Source organism: Gossypium hirsutum, chromosome D13 (assembly GCF_007990345.1).
Source record: "Gossypium hirsutum isolate 1008001.06 chromosome D13, Gossypium_hirsutum_v2.1, whole genome shotgun sequence".
NCBI lineage: Eukaryota > Viridiplantae > Streptophyta > Magnoliopsida > Malvales > Malvaceae > Gossypium > Gossypium hirsutum.
In genome coordinates, this window is record NC_053449.1 from 16,031,334 (window position 1) to 16,048,682 (window position 17,349).

General features: G+C 36.2%; 1 protein-coding gene and 1 pseudogene across 2 annotated transcripts; both read right to left on the reverse strand.

Annotated features, from left to right (window-relative positions):
* Positions 1–1,654: 1,654 nt before the first annotated feature.
* On the reverse strand, positions 1,655–12,200 carry LOC121224938 (beta-glucosidase 40-like; annotated as a pseudogene).
* A 1,242-nt stretch (positions 12,201–13,442) lies between these two features.
* LOC107918844 (beta-glucosidase 40) lies at positions 13,443–17,108 on the reverse strand. 2 transcript variants are annotated; one of them, XM_016848427.2, is made up of 12 exons: positions 16,725–17,108; positions 16,011–16,068; positions 15,782–15,840; positions 15,600–15,675; positions 15,419–15,490; positions 15,246–15,333; positions 14,916–15,162; positions 14,419–14,758; positions 14,256–14,287; positions 14,027–14,129; positions 13,820–13,928; positions 13,443–13,706 (listed from the first exon to the last, which is right to left on the reverse strand). In XM_016848427.2, the coding sequence occupies exons 1-12, from the start codon at positions 16,854–16,856 to the stop codon at positions 13,526–13,528; spliced, it is 1,497 nt and encodes a 498-aa protein (XP_016703916.1). In that variant the 5' UTR covers positions 16,857–17,108; the 3' UTR covers positions 13,443–13,525. The 2 variants fall into 2 exon arrangements, with proteins under 2 accessions (XP_016703916.1, XP_040964727.1); XM_041108793.1 differs by lacking the exon at positions 13,443–13,706 and having other exon boundaries at positions 13,815–13,928; positions 14,027–14,157; positions 16,725–17,091.
* Positions 17,109–17,349: the final 241 nt, after the last annotated feature.

Here is a 17,349-nt window from a genome sequence, read left to right on the forward strand (position 1 = left end):
TTCGACAAGTAGAACGCACTCCAGTAAGCAAGGTAGTTTTGGCTTGGGACTTTTATCGATAACCTGGTCCTATCTACCGATACAACCAAAGTGCTAACGATACCTTTAGGACTTCTACCGAAACAATTCAAGTCAGCAGCCAAAGTTTAGCATCCCCTACACTTCTATAGATACTTCGATGGATTTTACCGATACCAAATGAAACCCTAAGAGTTATACCGATACAAGAGGACTTATACCGATACTAATTTTTTTAATTAGTATTTGATAATTGGAATAAGGGTTATGTATAAGGTTTTCTTTCTTAAATGTGGTTTGCATATAACGCCCTATTGTCTTTAATTTTTTTATCTAATTGATAAACATTATGCTTCTTTGTCTTTAAAGCATCAGTAATTCTACTTATAAAAGCTTTGCTTCATTTGAATTATGTTTTTAATGAAAGATATTAAGCTACGCTTAATTGGATTGATGCTACTTTGAGTTTTGTCTTTAACTAAAAGACATTGATGAATTTGTTTATCATAAATAAAGTATTAACGATGGAAGTAAGTTTTTGATAATAAACCTCATTGTTGTGTTATATATGCGAAGCTATAAAAATCTATACATATAAAAAAAATCATTATTGAGTTATTGATAGAAGAGATTATCTAATCTTATAGTGTGACGTGACAAACTATTACAGCGGACATTCTAGCATGATGTACAGACATAGAGATTCAGATAATATAAAGTTATTACTATTTTCTGATAGAGAATATTCGTCCGTAGAGATGTATTCCACTGAAAAATAAAATTTTCAAAAACGGATGCTTACCCTATATCTAAGAAAGAATTATTTAGGGAATCGTCACGAAAGGCCTATGCTACATTAGCCAAGGCAGGAAGTGTGGAAGGAGTCAACAGACGTCAAAATCATCTATTCTACTCACAGGTACGAGTTGAGGAGAAGAATAACAAAATCATCTTCGAAATCACAATCAATCAAAGTAAGGTCAAGAAGCCATCGTGTTCCTTCCACGTTGTTTATTTGTCGATTCCACAGTTCATACAAATTGCTATGTCAGCATGAAAACGAAAGCTTTTAGTATATACTACATAAATAAATATAGGTGTATTTATCTATCTATATATATTATATATTATTTCGAAATTATTAACGTAAAACGTACCTTTCTGTTTTTTCTCTTATCGTTATTGTTTTGCTTCTAATCATCTTATAAGCAAAGCTTGCTTAAACTTTAAAGTAACGTAAAACATGCAAAAGAACAAGTTTATCAACCTCATATAAAGCCTGGTCATTATGCTATATGCAAATCTAAACAATTTTTTAATGGCATTTTCATTGTTTTTTTAAGCCGAAAACATCCAAAGATATAATATTATTCTTGTAATTATCAACTTGGCATGTAATTTATTTTTGTCATCACTTTCTCATAATCCATATCATTACACGAAAAAGTAAACATCATTCACATGAAATATATTTAAAGGATCATATTATATATTCGAGTTTGGAATCGTGTCGGACATGTATTATTTTTTCTGTTTACCACAGCTCATCTCTTGAACCTCATTGTGGCTTATGGGAAAAGCACACCTGACCGCTAAGGACAAGGGAGAGCTAGTGGACATATATTATTTTTTATGATTAAGGAGATTCTAGGAAGCTGTTGAAATATGTAACTGAGTTGTTAAGGTATCTGGTGAGTTTTTCAGTACGGTCCACAAAATATTGACCAAATCTCGAAGAGAATCCAGCAGTTCATTCCCAGTTATCCAGCATAGACCATACAAAATACCCTTTTAACATTGCAACCATCTTCACTGCATCATAATGTTAGTAACCCACATCAAATATAGGTGTCAGGATACAGGTACTTCAAAAAAAATGAAAACTCCGGGTAACATATGGTACACGTAAAGGGCATAGTTAACGTACTAGATAGCGGCAAGGAGGTTAGTTAAGTACTCAGTGTGATACTTGGTTCTTAACCAATCCTTGAGAGCATCTTCAATTGGGGTTATGTTATTTGTATCATCCACTCCTATAATAAAATCACAAAAGAATAGCAATTTAGCTCTTCATGGTATGGTAATGGCTGAATAAAAATGGATTATTGAAGAACTAATAACACCCTGTGTATATGCCATTTGCTGTGAGAATGATTAGAGGGTTTTCATACTTCTCCTTGATGTATTTCATTACACTTCTTATGCCATAAGGTATGATGTATAACCATTCAGAATTTGCCTGCAATGCAGAAACCATATCGGATCGAATGAACCAAATAGATTAACAAGTATGAAGAATAATATCGTAATCGGTTGCTCCCGAAATGATAGACGAAAGTTCGACTTGTATACCCTTCCTCCTATTTGCTTCCCATCTTTGAAAGCTGCATGCATTCAGTTAAATGGCTTATGATATCTTCATTCTTGTAATTAACTATGCAATACAACTACAGTTCGGAAATGTTAATGTGTTCTTAAGGGACGCAGTTTACTTACGTATAGCAAAGGCATTGGCATCTGATATACAGTCATTAAGGTAATCGAAATCCGAATTAGTTGCATATCCCCTTGCATAAGATGTAGTAAAATGATTGATACCAACAAAATCTCCTACATTGGTTCTCATTGAGCTCGGATAATCTCCAAAGAACAATGGGTCAAGAAACCAGCCAAGCTGAAAATTGTTGGTGTTTAAGGGCAGCAGCAAGTTGATTTGCTTTGCTTAGATGCAGAAGAAACAATTGAAGAAAGAAACAGAAAATAAAGCTTGCGAATGGAAAACAGAAAAGAAAAGAGAGAATTTGAATTAAAAACAATTGAAATTTTTCATTAACCTTGAGAATAAGGCATTAAGCCATTACATATATCAGCTAACATGTAAAACAAACAAGTAATCACCTAATCAACTACCTAACTCAACTAATCTGCCTTGAAACTTACAAAATTATCTTCCACATATTGCTATGCTGATTTTTCAATCAATCAACATCAAAATTACATCAAAACATTTACCTACGTAGTTCAATATGAACTAAATTACAAAAGGATTAAAAAAGAACTAAATGCAGCAAGTAAATCAGCAACTTCAAGCTTCAGCTGCTGCACACCATGGCTCGATTGCCTGCTGCCATTTCTTCCTGCATGGCCACCTTTGCATGGGAACTAATCTCAACACTCCTCCTTAGTTTCCATGCTAGTAACACCTAATTCTCTTTTCAATTTAATTAACTTTGACATATTAAGTGCCTTTGTGAAGATATCAGCAATTTGCTCTTCTAAATTGCAATGAACCAGCTCGATTTCATGAGCTTGCTCCATCTCTCTTATAACATGTAACTTGATATTAAAATGCTTCGTTCTGCCATGGAAGATGGGATTCTTTGCAATTGCAACAGCAGATTTGTTGTCATAGTAAATCTCTGTTGCTCTTTCTTGATTTTGGTTTAAATCAGCCAGGATTTTTCTAAGCCATATGGCTTGATTTACAGCAGATGTAGCAGCAACATATTCAGCTTCTGCTGTTGATTGTGCAACTAGGCTCTGCTTCTTAGAACTCCAGCAAAACATGCCTGAGCCAAGGCTAAATGCATATCCAGATGTGCTCATCATGTCATCACATGATCCAGCCTAGTCACTATCGACATATCCTGTTAACTTCATGTTTTCAGCCCTTTTGAACAACACACCATGATCAATGGTGCCTTTGATGTATCTCAACACTCTTTTAGCTGCTTAAAAGTGCTGATTATTGCAACAATTCATGTATCTGGATAGCACACTAACTGCAAACATGATATCGGGCCTTGTTGCAGTCAAATACAGTAGAATACCAATGAGACTTTTGTACATAGTCTCACAAACTGGTTCACCACTTTCCTGCCTCAATAGCTTTATTCCAACAGCCATTGGTGTGCTTGTTGGCTTGCAGTTCTTCATAGAGAACTTGTTTAAGACCTTCATAGCAAAGGAACTCTGGCTGAGAAAGATTCTATTTGCAGTTTGTTTCACTTCCATTCCTAGGAAGTAATTCATTCTGCCTAGATCAAACATCTCAAACATTTTCATCATTTTTCTCTTGACGTCATGCAGCATATTCTTGTCTCCTCCAGTAACCAATAGATCATCAACATAAAGTGAGAGGATAAGCTGAGTTTCAGCTTGATTTTTCTTCATATACAGTGTTGGTTCACTGACACTTCTCTCGAATTCCAAACTGATCAGGTAAGAGTCAATTCGAGCATACCAGGCTTGAGGGGACTGCTTCAAGCCATACAAGGCCTTTTTCAGCCTGTACACCATGTGTTCTTTGCCTGGCATTATAAAACCTGGAGGCTACTCAATGTAGATTTCTTCTTCTAGGAAGCCATTGAGAAATGCAGACTTCACATCCAACTGATAAATGGTCCACTAATTTTGAGCACCCAAGGCAACTATCATTCTGACTGTGTCAAGCCTGGCTACTGGTGCAAAAGTCTCCAGGTAGTCCAGGCCATATTTCTGACTAAATCCTTTGACAACAAGCCTGACTTTTAGCTTGTTAAGACTGCCATCAATTTTTTTTTGCTCGATAGACCTATTTCACTCCAATGGTCTTCTTTCCAGCAGACTTATCAACTAATTCCCATGTCTGATTCTTCTGAATCATGTTGATTTCATCAACCATAGCCTGTTTCCAGCCTTCATCTGCCTCAGTCTCTTCAAAACTGGTAGGTTCTGCTATAGCAACCTGTGCTCTTTCATAAATTTCATCTAGGGACCTTGTGCCTCTCACAGGCACATTATCGATGTCTATTTCAAGACTAAGCTGCTCGAGTTCAGCTTGATTAGGCACCAGGTCTTCTGAAATAGCTTCTGGTTCATTCTTCTCCCAATTCCAGCATGCCTTTTCATCAAAGATAACATCTCTGCTTACTTGAATTTTGCGTGTCAAAGGATCCAGAACCCTGTAGCCCTTCTTGACTGAGCTATAGCTGACTAGAATGCCAGGCTGAGCTCTCTTTGAAAGCTTGTCCCTCTTTACTGCTGGTATTTGTGCATAGCACAAACAACCAAACGCCTTCAGATGTGCCAAGGAAGGCTTGAATCCAAACCAAGCCTCGAAAGGTGTCTTGGAAGCAAGAGCTTTGGTAGGAAGCCTATTTTGAAGGTAGACAGAAGTGTTTACTGCCCCAGCCCACATGGTTTTGGGCAGTTTCTTCTTAAACAGTAAGCATCTGGCCATATCCATCAGGCTTCTGTTCTTCCTTTCAGATACCCCATTTTGCTGAGGTGTGTACACATTTGTTAGCTGGTGTTTGATGCCAGCATCATTGCAAATGGCTTGGAACTGAGCTGAAGTGTACTCAATCCCATTGTCTGTCCTTATCGATTTCAGCTTGCAACCTGTTTCTGTCTCAACAGCAATTTTAAACTTCACAAACACTTGAGCTACCTCAGACTTGTGTTTCAAGAAGAAAATCCAGCAAAACCTTGTAAAATCATCAATGAAGAGGATAAAATACCTGTTTTTGCTAAGTGATTCAGTTCTCATAGGTCCACATACATCAGAGTACACCAGCTGCAGTCTTTCAGTGGCTCTCCATGCTGAGTTTGTGGGAAATGGCATTCTTGCCTGTTTTTCCATCTCGCACACTTCACACACATCATCATGCTCCACTAAGTTGGTGAAGTTCTCAGCCAAGCCCTCTCTGGCCATTCGAGCTATCGACCTGAAGTTGGCATGTCCAAGCCTTTGATGCTAGAGCTTAGAATCATCTGTAGAGGCTGTGTATGCTGACTTTGAGTCATTTGACCAATGAACCTCAAAGCATTTGTCAGTCATTGTGACTGTCATAAGGCTTGATCCACTTGGATCAGCAATCTGGCACTGTTTGTCTTTGAACACAACTGAATAGCCTTTCTCGAGTAGTTGAGCTATGTTGGGAAGGTTTCTGTCAATCTTAGGCACCAATAGCACATTCGAGATGACTTTGTTGCCTGTAGGAGTGCATATCAGCACAGCTCCTTTTCCTTCAGCCTTTATAAACTGACCATTTCCAACCTTGACCTTGGTTTTGCAGCTTCTGTCCAAGGTTTTGATCAAGGATGCATCTGGTGACATGTGGTTAGTGCAGCCACTGTCCAATAGCCAGCCTTTTGAACATTTCTTCTCAACAGCTGAGCAGGACACAGCAAAGACCTGCTCCTCTTGGTCACTACTATCTTCAGCCACTCGAGCTTCAGCCTTTAGTTGTTGAAATTAGCTCTGCCTTGGTTTGGTTTTGTTTTTACAAACCTTTTCAACATGACCCTTCTTTTTGCAATGCTGGCATATAGCATTTGGTCTGAACCAGCATTTGTCTTCTGGATGACCTGGCCTCTTGCAATGTCTGCAGGGCTGGTCACTGCTTCTTGCAGCATCAGGCTTAGGCCTATTTTTCAGGGCTTTTTGCCTCTATGAGCATTGGTGCTCGAGGCTTCTCTGGCTCTGGCTTGAAATGCACCTTCCTGGTGGTCCTCAGCCCTGCTAGCTCTCCTTTGTTCTTAAGCATAGAAAGTGTTGATTAGCTCAGTTAAAGAGATGCTAGCTAGATCTCTTGAGTCCTCTAGAGAGGATATCTTGGCCTCATATCTCTCAGGCAGAGTGGAGAGGACTTTCTCCGCAATTCTTGCCTCATCAAAGTGCTCACCTAGGAGCCCTATGCTGTTAACCACTGCCATGATTCTATATGCATACTGTTTCACTGTTTCTTCTTCCCTCATCTTCAGATTCTCGAAATCCCTTCTCAAATTCAACAGCTGTTGTTGTCATGTTCTTTTTGTGCCTTGAAACTCCTCCTTCAGCTTATCCCAGGCCTATTTTGGAGTCTCACAGGCCATAATCCTGGTGAAGATGACATCTGATACACAGTTCTGAATGCAGGACATAGCTTTGTGCCTTTTGGTCCTCTCATCCGCATGTCGTCTGATCTGAGCTACTGTGGGATTGGCCCTCAGTGGTGCTGGCTCAGCATTTGTGTTGACAACTTCCCACAGATCAAAGGCCTGCAAGTAAGTCTTCATCTTGACCAGTCATATGTGGAAGCCTTCTCCATTGAAGACTGGTGGAGCTGCTGGTGAAAATCCTGAATAAGCCATTCAGGTTCCTTGGTTTGATACAGCAGGTCCACTAAGACAAGGGCTCTAGATACCAATTGTTGGTGTTTAAAGGCAGCAGCAAGTTGATTTGCTTTGCTTGGATAGCAAGCCTCGAGGCTTGCAGAAGAAACAATTGAAGAAAGAAACAGAAAATAAAGCTTGCGAATGGAAAACAGAAAAGAAAAGAGAGAATTTGAATGGAAAAACAATTGAAAATTTTCATTAACCTTGAGAATAAGACATTAAGCCATTACATATATCAGCTAACATGTAAAACAAACAAGTAATCACCTAATCAACTACCTAACTCAACTAATCTGCCTTGAAACTTACAAAATTATCTTCCACATATTGCTATGCTGATTTTTCAATCAATCAACATCAAAATTACATCAAAACATTTACCTACTTAGTTCAATATGAACTAAATTACAAAAGGATTAAAAAAGAACTAAATGCAGCAAGTAAATTAGCAACTTCAAGCTTCAGCTGCTGCACACCATGGCTCGATTGCCTGTTGCCATTTCTTCCTGCATGGCCACCTTTGCATGGGAACTAATCTCAACAAAAATCTTAGGCTCTTTGAGCTGCTTCAGTGTTTTCTGTTGCATTGTCTGTGGTTCATACCACTTAGCATCCAGTGGTATCCCAATTAATCCATTTTGTTTATCCTGCATACAGACAATTTCCTTTGATGTTAGTTTATTTTGTAGATGATATGTGAAGTTACCAATGTTGTCTGCATAGACACGGTCTGAAGCAAACCGAACAGCTGTTTCATGTTTGCATTAGACAAAAACTAACCTGAAAGTAACCCGAATTTCTTACCTTGTAGTTTCTCCTATAAATATCTGCGGCTGTTGCGTGAGACAGGATGGCATATTGGGCAACTATGTAGGGCTTAGTTGTTGGGTCTCCAACCTTGCTCAATACCGACGAGCGGTGCCCCGGTGCATGGTTTCCTTTATAATAGCCTTGTATGGCGAACGTATGAGGTTCGCTAAATGTGATCCAGTGCTTCACCCTATCACCAAATTTCTCAAAACATGTCTCAGTGAACAAAGCAAAGTCCTTCCTGAAAATGTATACAGTCATGTTCATTACTCCTAAAGATTCAGAACATGAATATATAGATGATCTGCAACGATCAATTCATGTGTAAGAAGGTACTTTACCTAATGTGGCCGTCGAGCCATCCACCGTACTTGTCCTCCAATGCTTGAGGGAGATCCTAATGGAAAAGGGTCACGTATGGTTTAATTCCTGCGTCATAACACACAATAAAAAATGCTTCTATATAATTATAGCATTGATGAGATTATTGTAATGATCAACACCTGCCTGATTGATTTCTCCTGCACCAACTGTTCCAAGAAAAGAAAACACAAATTGTTGCAAAATTTTCACCACTTTTTTTTTATCTCTTACATGATAAAAGCTATGAGTGCAAGTGAAATTGGCAAGCTCACTAGGGAATATCCTAGACCAAGCTATTGAAATCCTATAAGCATCCACCCCATTTCTTTCAACAGTTGCATATCTTCCTGTTTTCAGGGCAACGAAATCAATCTCGTGTCATTCGTGTTTTAGGGATGTGAAAAACCATCGAAAAAAGAAGTATCCGATGAAGAAATCGAATATCGGAATATGAACAGTTGTGATGATCATCACTTCCAGTATAGCGGTGGTACTGATCCACAGCAACATCAGCATTGCTATCATATGCTATATTCCCTGTAACATAACATAAGGTTAAATGCTTAATGATCCTATATACATGCATGGATGCATACATACATACATATACTGCATTATTCAAGAATCATGGTATGACAAATTACACTAAAAAAACCAATACCAGAAGTATGTAGGAATGCATCCCAAATAGTCGGTCCCCTTCCATCCTCTCTCACTGCTCCTTCATACTGGAAAAATAAAACAAAATTAATAAACAAAAAAAAATCATATTTTCAACACTAAGTTAAGACTTTTCATATGCACAGTACTTTGATTTGGATGACCATCTGTCATGTTGAGACATAAATTATTAAAACAGCAAACATTTTCTAATGTCCATCAAAGTTTATAATTGCAAAGAAGAATCATAATTTGCTGCTATTTTATTCCTTTTTATATAAGAAAAGAATTTACTCAAAATCATAATAATGACTTTTAAGGTCATACATGAATTGGCCCACCTGCACATATTTAATTTCTTTTTCCAGCTCCTCCTTATTGAAGATTGACTTTGGGGAAAAAAGGTGAAATTTTAATTATATCATTTAAATTGGTATAATAGGATATTATTTTCTCAATAGTTTAATATTCATATTCAACTTTAGGATTTTTATTTTTATGACGTGTCATTAAACTATTTAAAAAAGAGATACAATGATAGCGTCATTATTTCATACAATTATTTTTCTTGTCAAATATGTGTACACAATTTTTTAATTTATTTTAAAAGATTAAAGTATGTTGCAATTTTTTGTGCCCTCCGCAAATTTAGAATTTAATCTTGTACTTTTATTTCCATGAATTTAATTTTCTTACTTTTTAAATTTCAAAATTTATGTCTAGTTGTTAATACTATTATTTTTTTTTAAAAAATTGTTAGTGTGGTATATTAACCGTTATGAAATAGACTTGAATTTTAAAATATAAAAAGTAAAAAGACTAAATTCCTAAAAATAAAAATACAAAAACTTAATTCTAAATTTACAAAACAATACATGTTTTAATTATTTTAAAAATGTTATATCTATTTCAAATATATATTGGATATAAATATTGAAAAACCGATTTTTTAGCAAATTAAACAGTTGAAACAAATTTATTTTAATATAATAATATTATAAATTTTTTCAATGTCTTTTTTTTTTCTTTAAGAAGATTTTAAAGCAAAGTCAAGGGAAGACGGTTGAAGAGTATTATTTTCCTCTCATAAACTATTAAAATAGTCACTTTTATTTATTTTAGTTTATATTTTAGTCATTTATGTTATTGCATTGTAACATTTTAATCACTAAGCCGTTAATTACCATCAACGGTGCAACAGTAAGCTGATGTAACACATTAAATCATTATTTCAAACAAAAATTTTAGATTAATTTATACAATCGGTCCCCATATTTTTTTTGTTTTGAGAAAATTCTTTTAACTTTTTTTTCATTTTTTTCTGCTTCTCCATCATTTTCCTCCCTTTCCTATTTCTTTTAACGTAGTTTTTCTATGTTTTTTATTTATTAAAATTAGTCATTATACTTTTATCTTTTTTGAACAATTTATCTTTTTTGAGTAAAGCGAGCTTGGGGACTAACTTTAACAAATAAAAAATATAGAAAAATTACGTTAAAATAAATGAAGAAAGGAGGAAAGTAGAGGGAGAAATAGAAGAGAATGAAAAAAAAAGTTAAAAGAATATAAAAAAATTAAATTGCTCAAAATAAAAAAATATATAGAGACCAATTATAGAATTTAACCAAAAAATTTCGCTTGAAATAATGATTGAACGTGTTATCACGTCAACTTACCGTTACATCCTTAACGAAAATTAACGGCTTAGTAACTAAAATGTTACAACACAATAATATAAGTGACTAAAATATATCATGAGAGAAATAAAAGTAACTATTTTGATAGTTAGAGGCTGTGATTAATTTTCAATAATAATAATAAAATAATAAACCAATGTGATTAACTCAGAGAAACAAAAAAAATAGCCTGGAAAGCAGAAGAGGATGCCCCCAAAATGAAGCCCTCTAAGGTACTGGCTCTGCTAATATTCTGGGAGAACCCAGCCTGGAATCCCAAGGCTAATAATAATGTAATAATGGGACGAATTGGGTTTAGTATTACTTATAAGGAAAGATGAGAAAATGGAAACATGAAAAAAAATATGGGTTGGGTTGTCAAGGAAAAAAGCAAAATTAAAAAAAAAGGAAATTGTTGTAACTGGTGCTAGTGTCACGGGCCGCAGTTTAAAGCCCGTGACCATCGCACCAAATGCATCCAATGGAGGTCTATTGCTCAGATGGGGATCATTTGGCTCAGGAGAATTGGCCCGATTCAAAGAGCTATTGGAGAAGCCTGTCAGATTGAAGCCTGGTTGGCCCGATAAGGGAGAAATGGGCTAATATGGTAACCAATCTAGAAGATAGAGGGGATCATATCTTGTAAAGATTAGATTAGATTTGATAAGGCTTATCTTGTAAATCCCTAAAATTAAGGGATATGGTTAAATCTCATCCGTCGATGTAAATGTATCTTGACCGTCGGTTTTGGGGGAGCTCAACTATAAATAGAGAGCCTCCCCTCATTTGTACTCATTCCATTGTATTTTGAATTCTTAAGAGTAATAGAGTTCTGAGAGCATTTACTCAAACACCTTGTGTGCATTCTTTTCTGTGGCTTTCTGTTATTCTTTGGCTTAGCTTCTTTTGGCTTAAATCGCTTCCACTCTTTAATTGGTGCCTTGGAGGAGTTCTTAAGGAATCCTCACTTGAGTTAAGGATGACTTAGGCAAGTTTAGACGAACGGATCGCTTAAGGCCGCACGGATTGCGAGACGAAAGATCTAGCCCCGTGACACTAGATGATACAATGACGGTAGTTCACATCATGAAAAGTATAAAAAGCTGTTAGAGTGAGAGTAGTTCACATTGTTGATGATGTGTAGAGCTACTGGAACAAGATTTTAGAGGTGTAGAGGTTATATTTTAACAAAGTGTAGGCACTACGTGGGTAGTTTGTTCTTCTCTCGTGCCTTGGTGTTGATAAGGTGTATTTCTAGAAAAAGGTTGGCTGGGCATGAGTCCCAGCCATTGAGTCTCCTACTCCATAAATGCAAGGAGTAGAGTGACAGATGTTTGTTGAAAGCATTGTTTGAATTGATTTGAAGGTATTGGAAGAGACACTTGTCAAATTGGGAGGTGATGAATTAATGATTGATGAGTAATATCAAGAACTCTTCCTCATATATATTCTTTGAATTGTATAGACCCATCTATTGTGTCAGATGTGTAGGAGAGGCATTCTCCTAACGAGGTCACAAGCCTGCAAGCTCATATAGTCTTTGGGTCGTTTGGTAAGGGGTGCTAAGGTAACGGTATAATAATTGTCACTAGACAAAAGGCAGCTTTAAGTTACTTAGCTTGAGTCAATTTGTTGACAAGGCTCACTAGGGATCCTTGGAGATTACAACTATGTTAGCCTTCCGATGTTTGCGACCATGTCATTATAGGTATGACTTCTTGGTTCGATTGGAAGTGTAGTGCATAAGTGAAGTGATTGTCGATGGAATGAGTTTTTTTTTTCTCTCTCGTTGCACATGTTTGAAGCAGATTTTTATCTACCCCTTCATCCTTGGTTTACAAAGACTCTAATTGTACCATGTTGCCCCGGATAGTTGTCTAAGGTATCTTGGCATCTATTTTGTATTTCTTGCACTGTAAGAAACGTTAAGAGGAACCTCTTCCAATAATGTTAGGAATTTATTTACCTTTACTTTTAAGGATTGTTTTAAGGTGAGTCAATTTTAATCGTGTGATAGCGATGACCTTAAAGTGTACCAATTTTTCAAAAAAAAAAACTTTATTTTTCTCCTATAAATATATCCTGATTGAGGATAAGTTAAGAGATTTTCGTTTCCCTTTGAGGTGGATCATTCCCTCGACTGCAAGGCTTTCTGCACCTTTCTTTGATGGATCCTTTGCTCGGGATCAATGTTGTGACCTAAGAACCAAGGAAATTAAGTTTGGCAAGGTATGGTCTTTGAACAATTTTTGTAAGTTTTTCTTTAACGAGTGTAGCTGTAATGGTGTAACCCTATCAGTATTGTCTGATTAGCCTTTGAAAGAAGTATTAAGTTAGGTTGATTCCTTAGGCGGAATGTTTAGATGGAGCATTAAGCCCAATGAGTTTGGTTTAGATTATTTGCCAAGAAAGAGAATAAAAATGCAAAGTTAGCAGATTTTGTTGCAGAATGCTCTTTTACTGCTCAATCAACTTCCTAATAGTCCATCTCATACCGTTGATCCTGAGCATTCCACTTGTGGGCCGCTCATCCTTAAAGAGCATTTCAGGGGCAAGCATAATTTTGGTTGATCCACATGGAAGGAGTAGGCAATATGGCTTAACTTTTGAATTCCCCACCTCCAACAATGTCGTTGAGTACGACGCTCTTATGTCCAGGTTGTAGTTGATGCATTAACATCATGTCAACCGGTTGCAACTGTGTGATTGTAGACCAATTGCAGGTATGTGATAGAATACTAGATTTGAGCCGAGTATTGAATACATGAGCATTTGTTTTGCACAATTAAAAAACCCGTATATTTAAAAGGATAATATTATGCATCCATGTCCAAATCGTGTGAATCATATATTATTTTTTATGATCGAGCAGATGAAAGGAAGTTCTTGAACCATTTAACAGAGTTCTTGGGGTATCTCTTGAGATTATCATTATAGTCCACAAAATATAGACCAAATCTCGAAGTGAATCCAGCGACCCATTCCCAATTATCCAGAAGAGACCATACAAAATACCCTTTAACATTGCAACCATCTTCCCTGCACCATTATATTAGTTTACTACATCAAACATAGGTGTCGGTATTCCGATACTTAAAAAAAATGAAAATTTCGAGTAACATATGGTTAACGAAGGGGCGTAGTGAACGTACTCGATAGCAGCAAGCAAGTTAGTTAAGTAATCAGTGTGATACTTGATTCTTTTCTCATCCTTGAGAGCATCTTTAATTGGGGTTAGTAAGTTATTTGGATCATCCATTCCTGTAATAAAATCACAAAATGACAATTTAGCTCTTCATGGTAATGGCTGAATAAAAAGGAGTCATTGAAGAACTGAACTAATTACTATAGATATTTACCATTTTCTGTGATAATGACTAAAGGGTTTCCATACTTCTCCTTGATGTATTTCATTACACTTCTCATGCCATAAGGTACAATGTATAACCATATAGAATTTGCCTGCAATGCGGAAACGATATCGGATTTTCTGCTTGATTGAATGAACCAGATAGATTAACAAGTATGAAGAATATGTGTCATAATCAGTTGTTCCCGAAATGATAGACCAAAATTCGACTTGTATACCTTATCTCCTATAGGCTTCCCATCCTGGAAAGCTGCATGCATTAAGAACAGAGCAGCATCTTCAGTTAAATGGCTTATGATATCTTCACTCTTGTAATTAGCTATGCAATACAATTCCAGTTCGGAAACGAGAATTTGTATATAAGGGGTGCAGTTTACTTACGTATAGCAAAGGCATTGGCATCTGAGACACAATCATTAAGCAAATCGAAAATCGAATTAGTTGCATTTTCGCTTGCATAATATGTAGTGTAATGATTGATGCCAACAAAATCCAATGATCCCTTAAGAAGAGCAGACTCGGATTCCGTAAAAGTTGGCAGACGGTTTCCTACTCGGCTTCTCATTGAGCTTGGATAATCTCCGAAGATCAATGGGTCAAGAAACCAGCCAAGCTGAAAATCTTGGGCCCTTTGAGTTGCTTCAATGTTCTCTGTTGCATTTGTCACCGGTTCATACCACTTAACATCCAATGATATCCCAATTGATCCATTTTGTTTCTCCTGCATACAGACAATTGATCTTAAAATGGTACCTTATCCTGTAGGTAATGTGAAACTACCGATGTTGTCTGCATAGACACGGTTCAAAGTGAACCGACCAGCTGTTTCATGTTCAGATTAGACAAAAACCAATCTGAAAGTAACCCAAATTTCTTACCTTGTAGTTTCTCCTGTAACTATCTGCAACTGTTGCATAAGAGAGGAGAACATTGTGGGCAACTATGTAAGGCTCAGTTGTAGAGTTTCCAACCTTGCACAGCAGCGACGAGCATCGCCCTGGTGCTTCGTATCCTGAATAATAGCCTTGCACAGTGAACGTATGAGGTTCGTTAAATATGATCCAGTTTTTCACCCTGTCACCAAATTTCTCAAAGCATGTCTCGGCATACAAAGCAAAATCCTTTCTGCAAATGTATAAACCCATGTCTATTACGCCTAAAGATTAAGAACACGAATATACAGACGATTTTCAATGATCATTCTTTACATAATTCGGCGATCGAGCCATCCAATGTACTTGTCCTCCAATGCTTGAGGGAGATCCCAATGGTAAAGGGTCACGTATGGTTCAATTCCTGCATCACAACACAATAAAAAATGCTTCTATACATATAAACGCATATATCAAATTCTTTTTTTGAAGGCATAGGTAAACAATACCTTTAGCAAGTAGAGCATTGATGAGATTATTGTAATGATCAACACCAGCTTGATTGATTTCTCCTGTACCATCTGTTCCAATTTTAAGAAAAAGACAAATTGTTACACATTTTTTTCACCATTTTTTTTTATTCTCTTACAAGATAAAAGCTTTAAGAGCAAGTGAAATTGGGAAGCTCACAAGGGAATATCCTAGACCAAGCTATTGAAAACCTGTAAGCATCCATCCCCATGTCTTTCATCAGTTGTATATCTTCCTGTTTTCATGGAAACAAAATCACATGCTGTTCATATATTGTAGGAAAATGAATCAAATCATTTGATATGAGCAAATTGCCGATGCTGGTTTTGTTGTAGGCTTACAACATAGCGGTGGTACTGATCTACAGCAACATCAGCATTACTTCCATCAATTATTATCCCTGCGATCATGGAATAAACGTTCCATTTCACTAAAAATCAGAGCTCAAGTGAATCTTGAATACGTACAGGAATATAATTCAGCACGGATATATTCTATGTTTTAACTTTTTCATATATTTGCAGGATCATACATTATATCTGCATATGAATATGGCTAAGGTACATATACCTGAAAATGTATCCCAAATAGTTGGTCCCCTTCCATCTTCCTTCACTGCTCCCTCATACTGGAAAAAAATATAGTATTTAAAAAAGTTGAGTTGTAATTATCAGAATTGTTTAACTTGTTTTAATTAATATGGCATGTGATTCAAGCATTCATTTCAACAGCAAACAAATTGAGTTTACGCTAGTAGTATCATAAATTCTTTCCATTAAGAAAAAGGGTACATAGAGGCCATTTTAGTATCTTTAATCCTTCCAAAGAAGAAATCATTGACTTGGTTATTTCCAAGGTTTCTTATTTCATTGTCAAAATTTCAAGGCTATTCGGTTAAATGGTCTAATTTCTCTTTTAGCCCCTTTTAGATATAACTAATTCAGTTTAACCTTTTTAGCTCATTTATTAAATGAACAATTTAAGTTATTGTAATACTCTTTTTAGCACTGGCCCTCCAAAGTTTTTAACTTTATCCCACCTCAACAAAACCCTGCTCTCCAAAGTCTTGACAATTGAATCCCAAGTTCTTATCCCTTTTTTGTATGAACCACTAAAGGAACAGTTGATACTATTTATTTTCCAGGAAAACTAGGAGCTGTGGGTATTATTTATTTATTTATTGCTATGTAAAATTCAAAATTAGATAAAACAAACAATACCCAAATCACATACAGAGTTTGCTTGAAAAGAATAATTTAAGAAAAGAAATTAAAAGACCAAAACCTGGAATGCAGCAGAAGCAGTTCCAAAAACAAAGCCCTTTGGAAAACCGGCTCTATTGATCTCAGACAAGCCTGCTTGAATTCCAACAACAACTATTGTTATTGCTAAAGCAATGTCTTTCCTCGTATGCATGGTTTTTTTTTTTCTTCTAACATAAATTTCTCTTCAACTAGAGGATATTTTTGTATTGATTTTCTATTTGCTTTTATATAATATTAGTTTTTTTATCTATATATATGCAAGTATATTGCTTTTTTCTTGTTCTAAGGATGCTTTTCCTCTCTGGTATGTTTTGTTTGTATTACCAATGGCAATGGGAATCCCCGACCCTGTTGGTGTTTTCTTGTTTTACCTGCCCAAAGTACCAGCCACAAAGTGCGATTGGATAGGGCTTTGTGATTTTGTCCTTTCAGCCAGGCCTCCACTCCTAATTTTGAGCAAAAATCACTTCGGCTTATTGATGTGATATTTGAATTTTATTTCTTTAAAAACATGTGAACACAAAAGACTATACACACAGAAATTAAAGATATGAAAGCTAATTACTTGAGACGACAAGTAGCTTGTTAGGATCAATAATCTTGTCAGAAAGGACACTAAAGGTTGCAACTCAATAATTTGGTTG

Excerpts from the sequence above, each read along its gene's own strand:
- LOC107918844 (XM_016848427.2), bottom strand. The coding sequence starts at position 16,856 with ATGCATACGAGGAAAGACATTGCTTTAGCAATAACAATAGTTGTTGTT. Across the intron at positions 15,491-15,599 it reads TTGGTCTAGGATATTCCCTT|ATGGTACAGGAGAAATCAAT; the intron begins GTGAGCTTCCCA and ends AAATTGGAACAG. Across the intron at positions 14,759-14,915 it reads GTTACAGGAGAAACTACAAG|GAGAAACAAAATGGATCAAT; the intron begins GTAAGAAATTTG and ends GTCTGTATGCAG.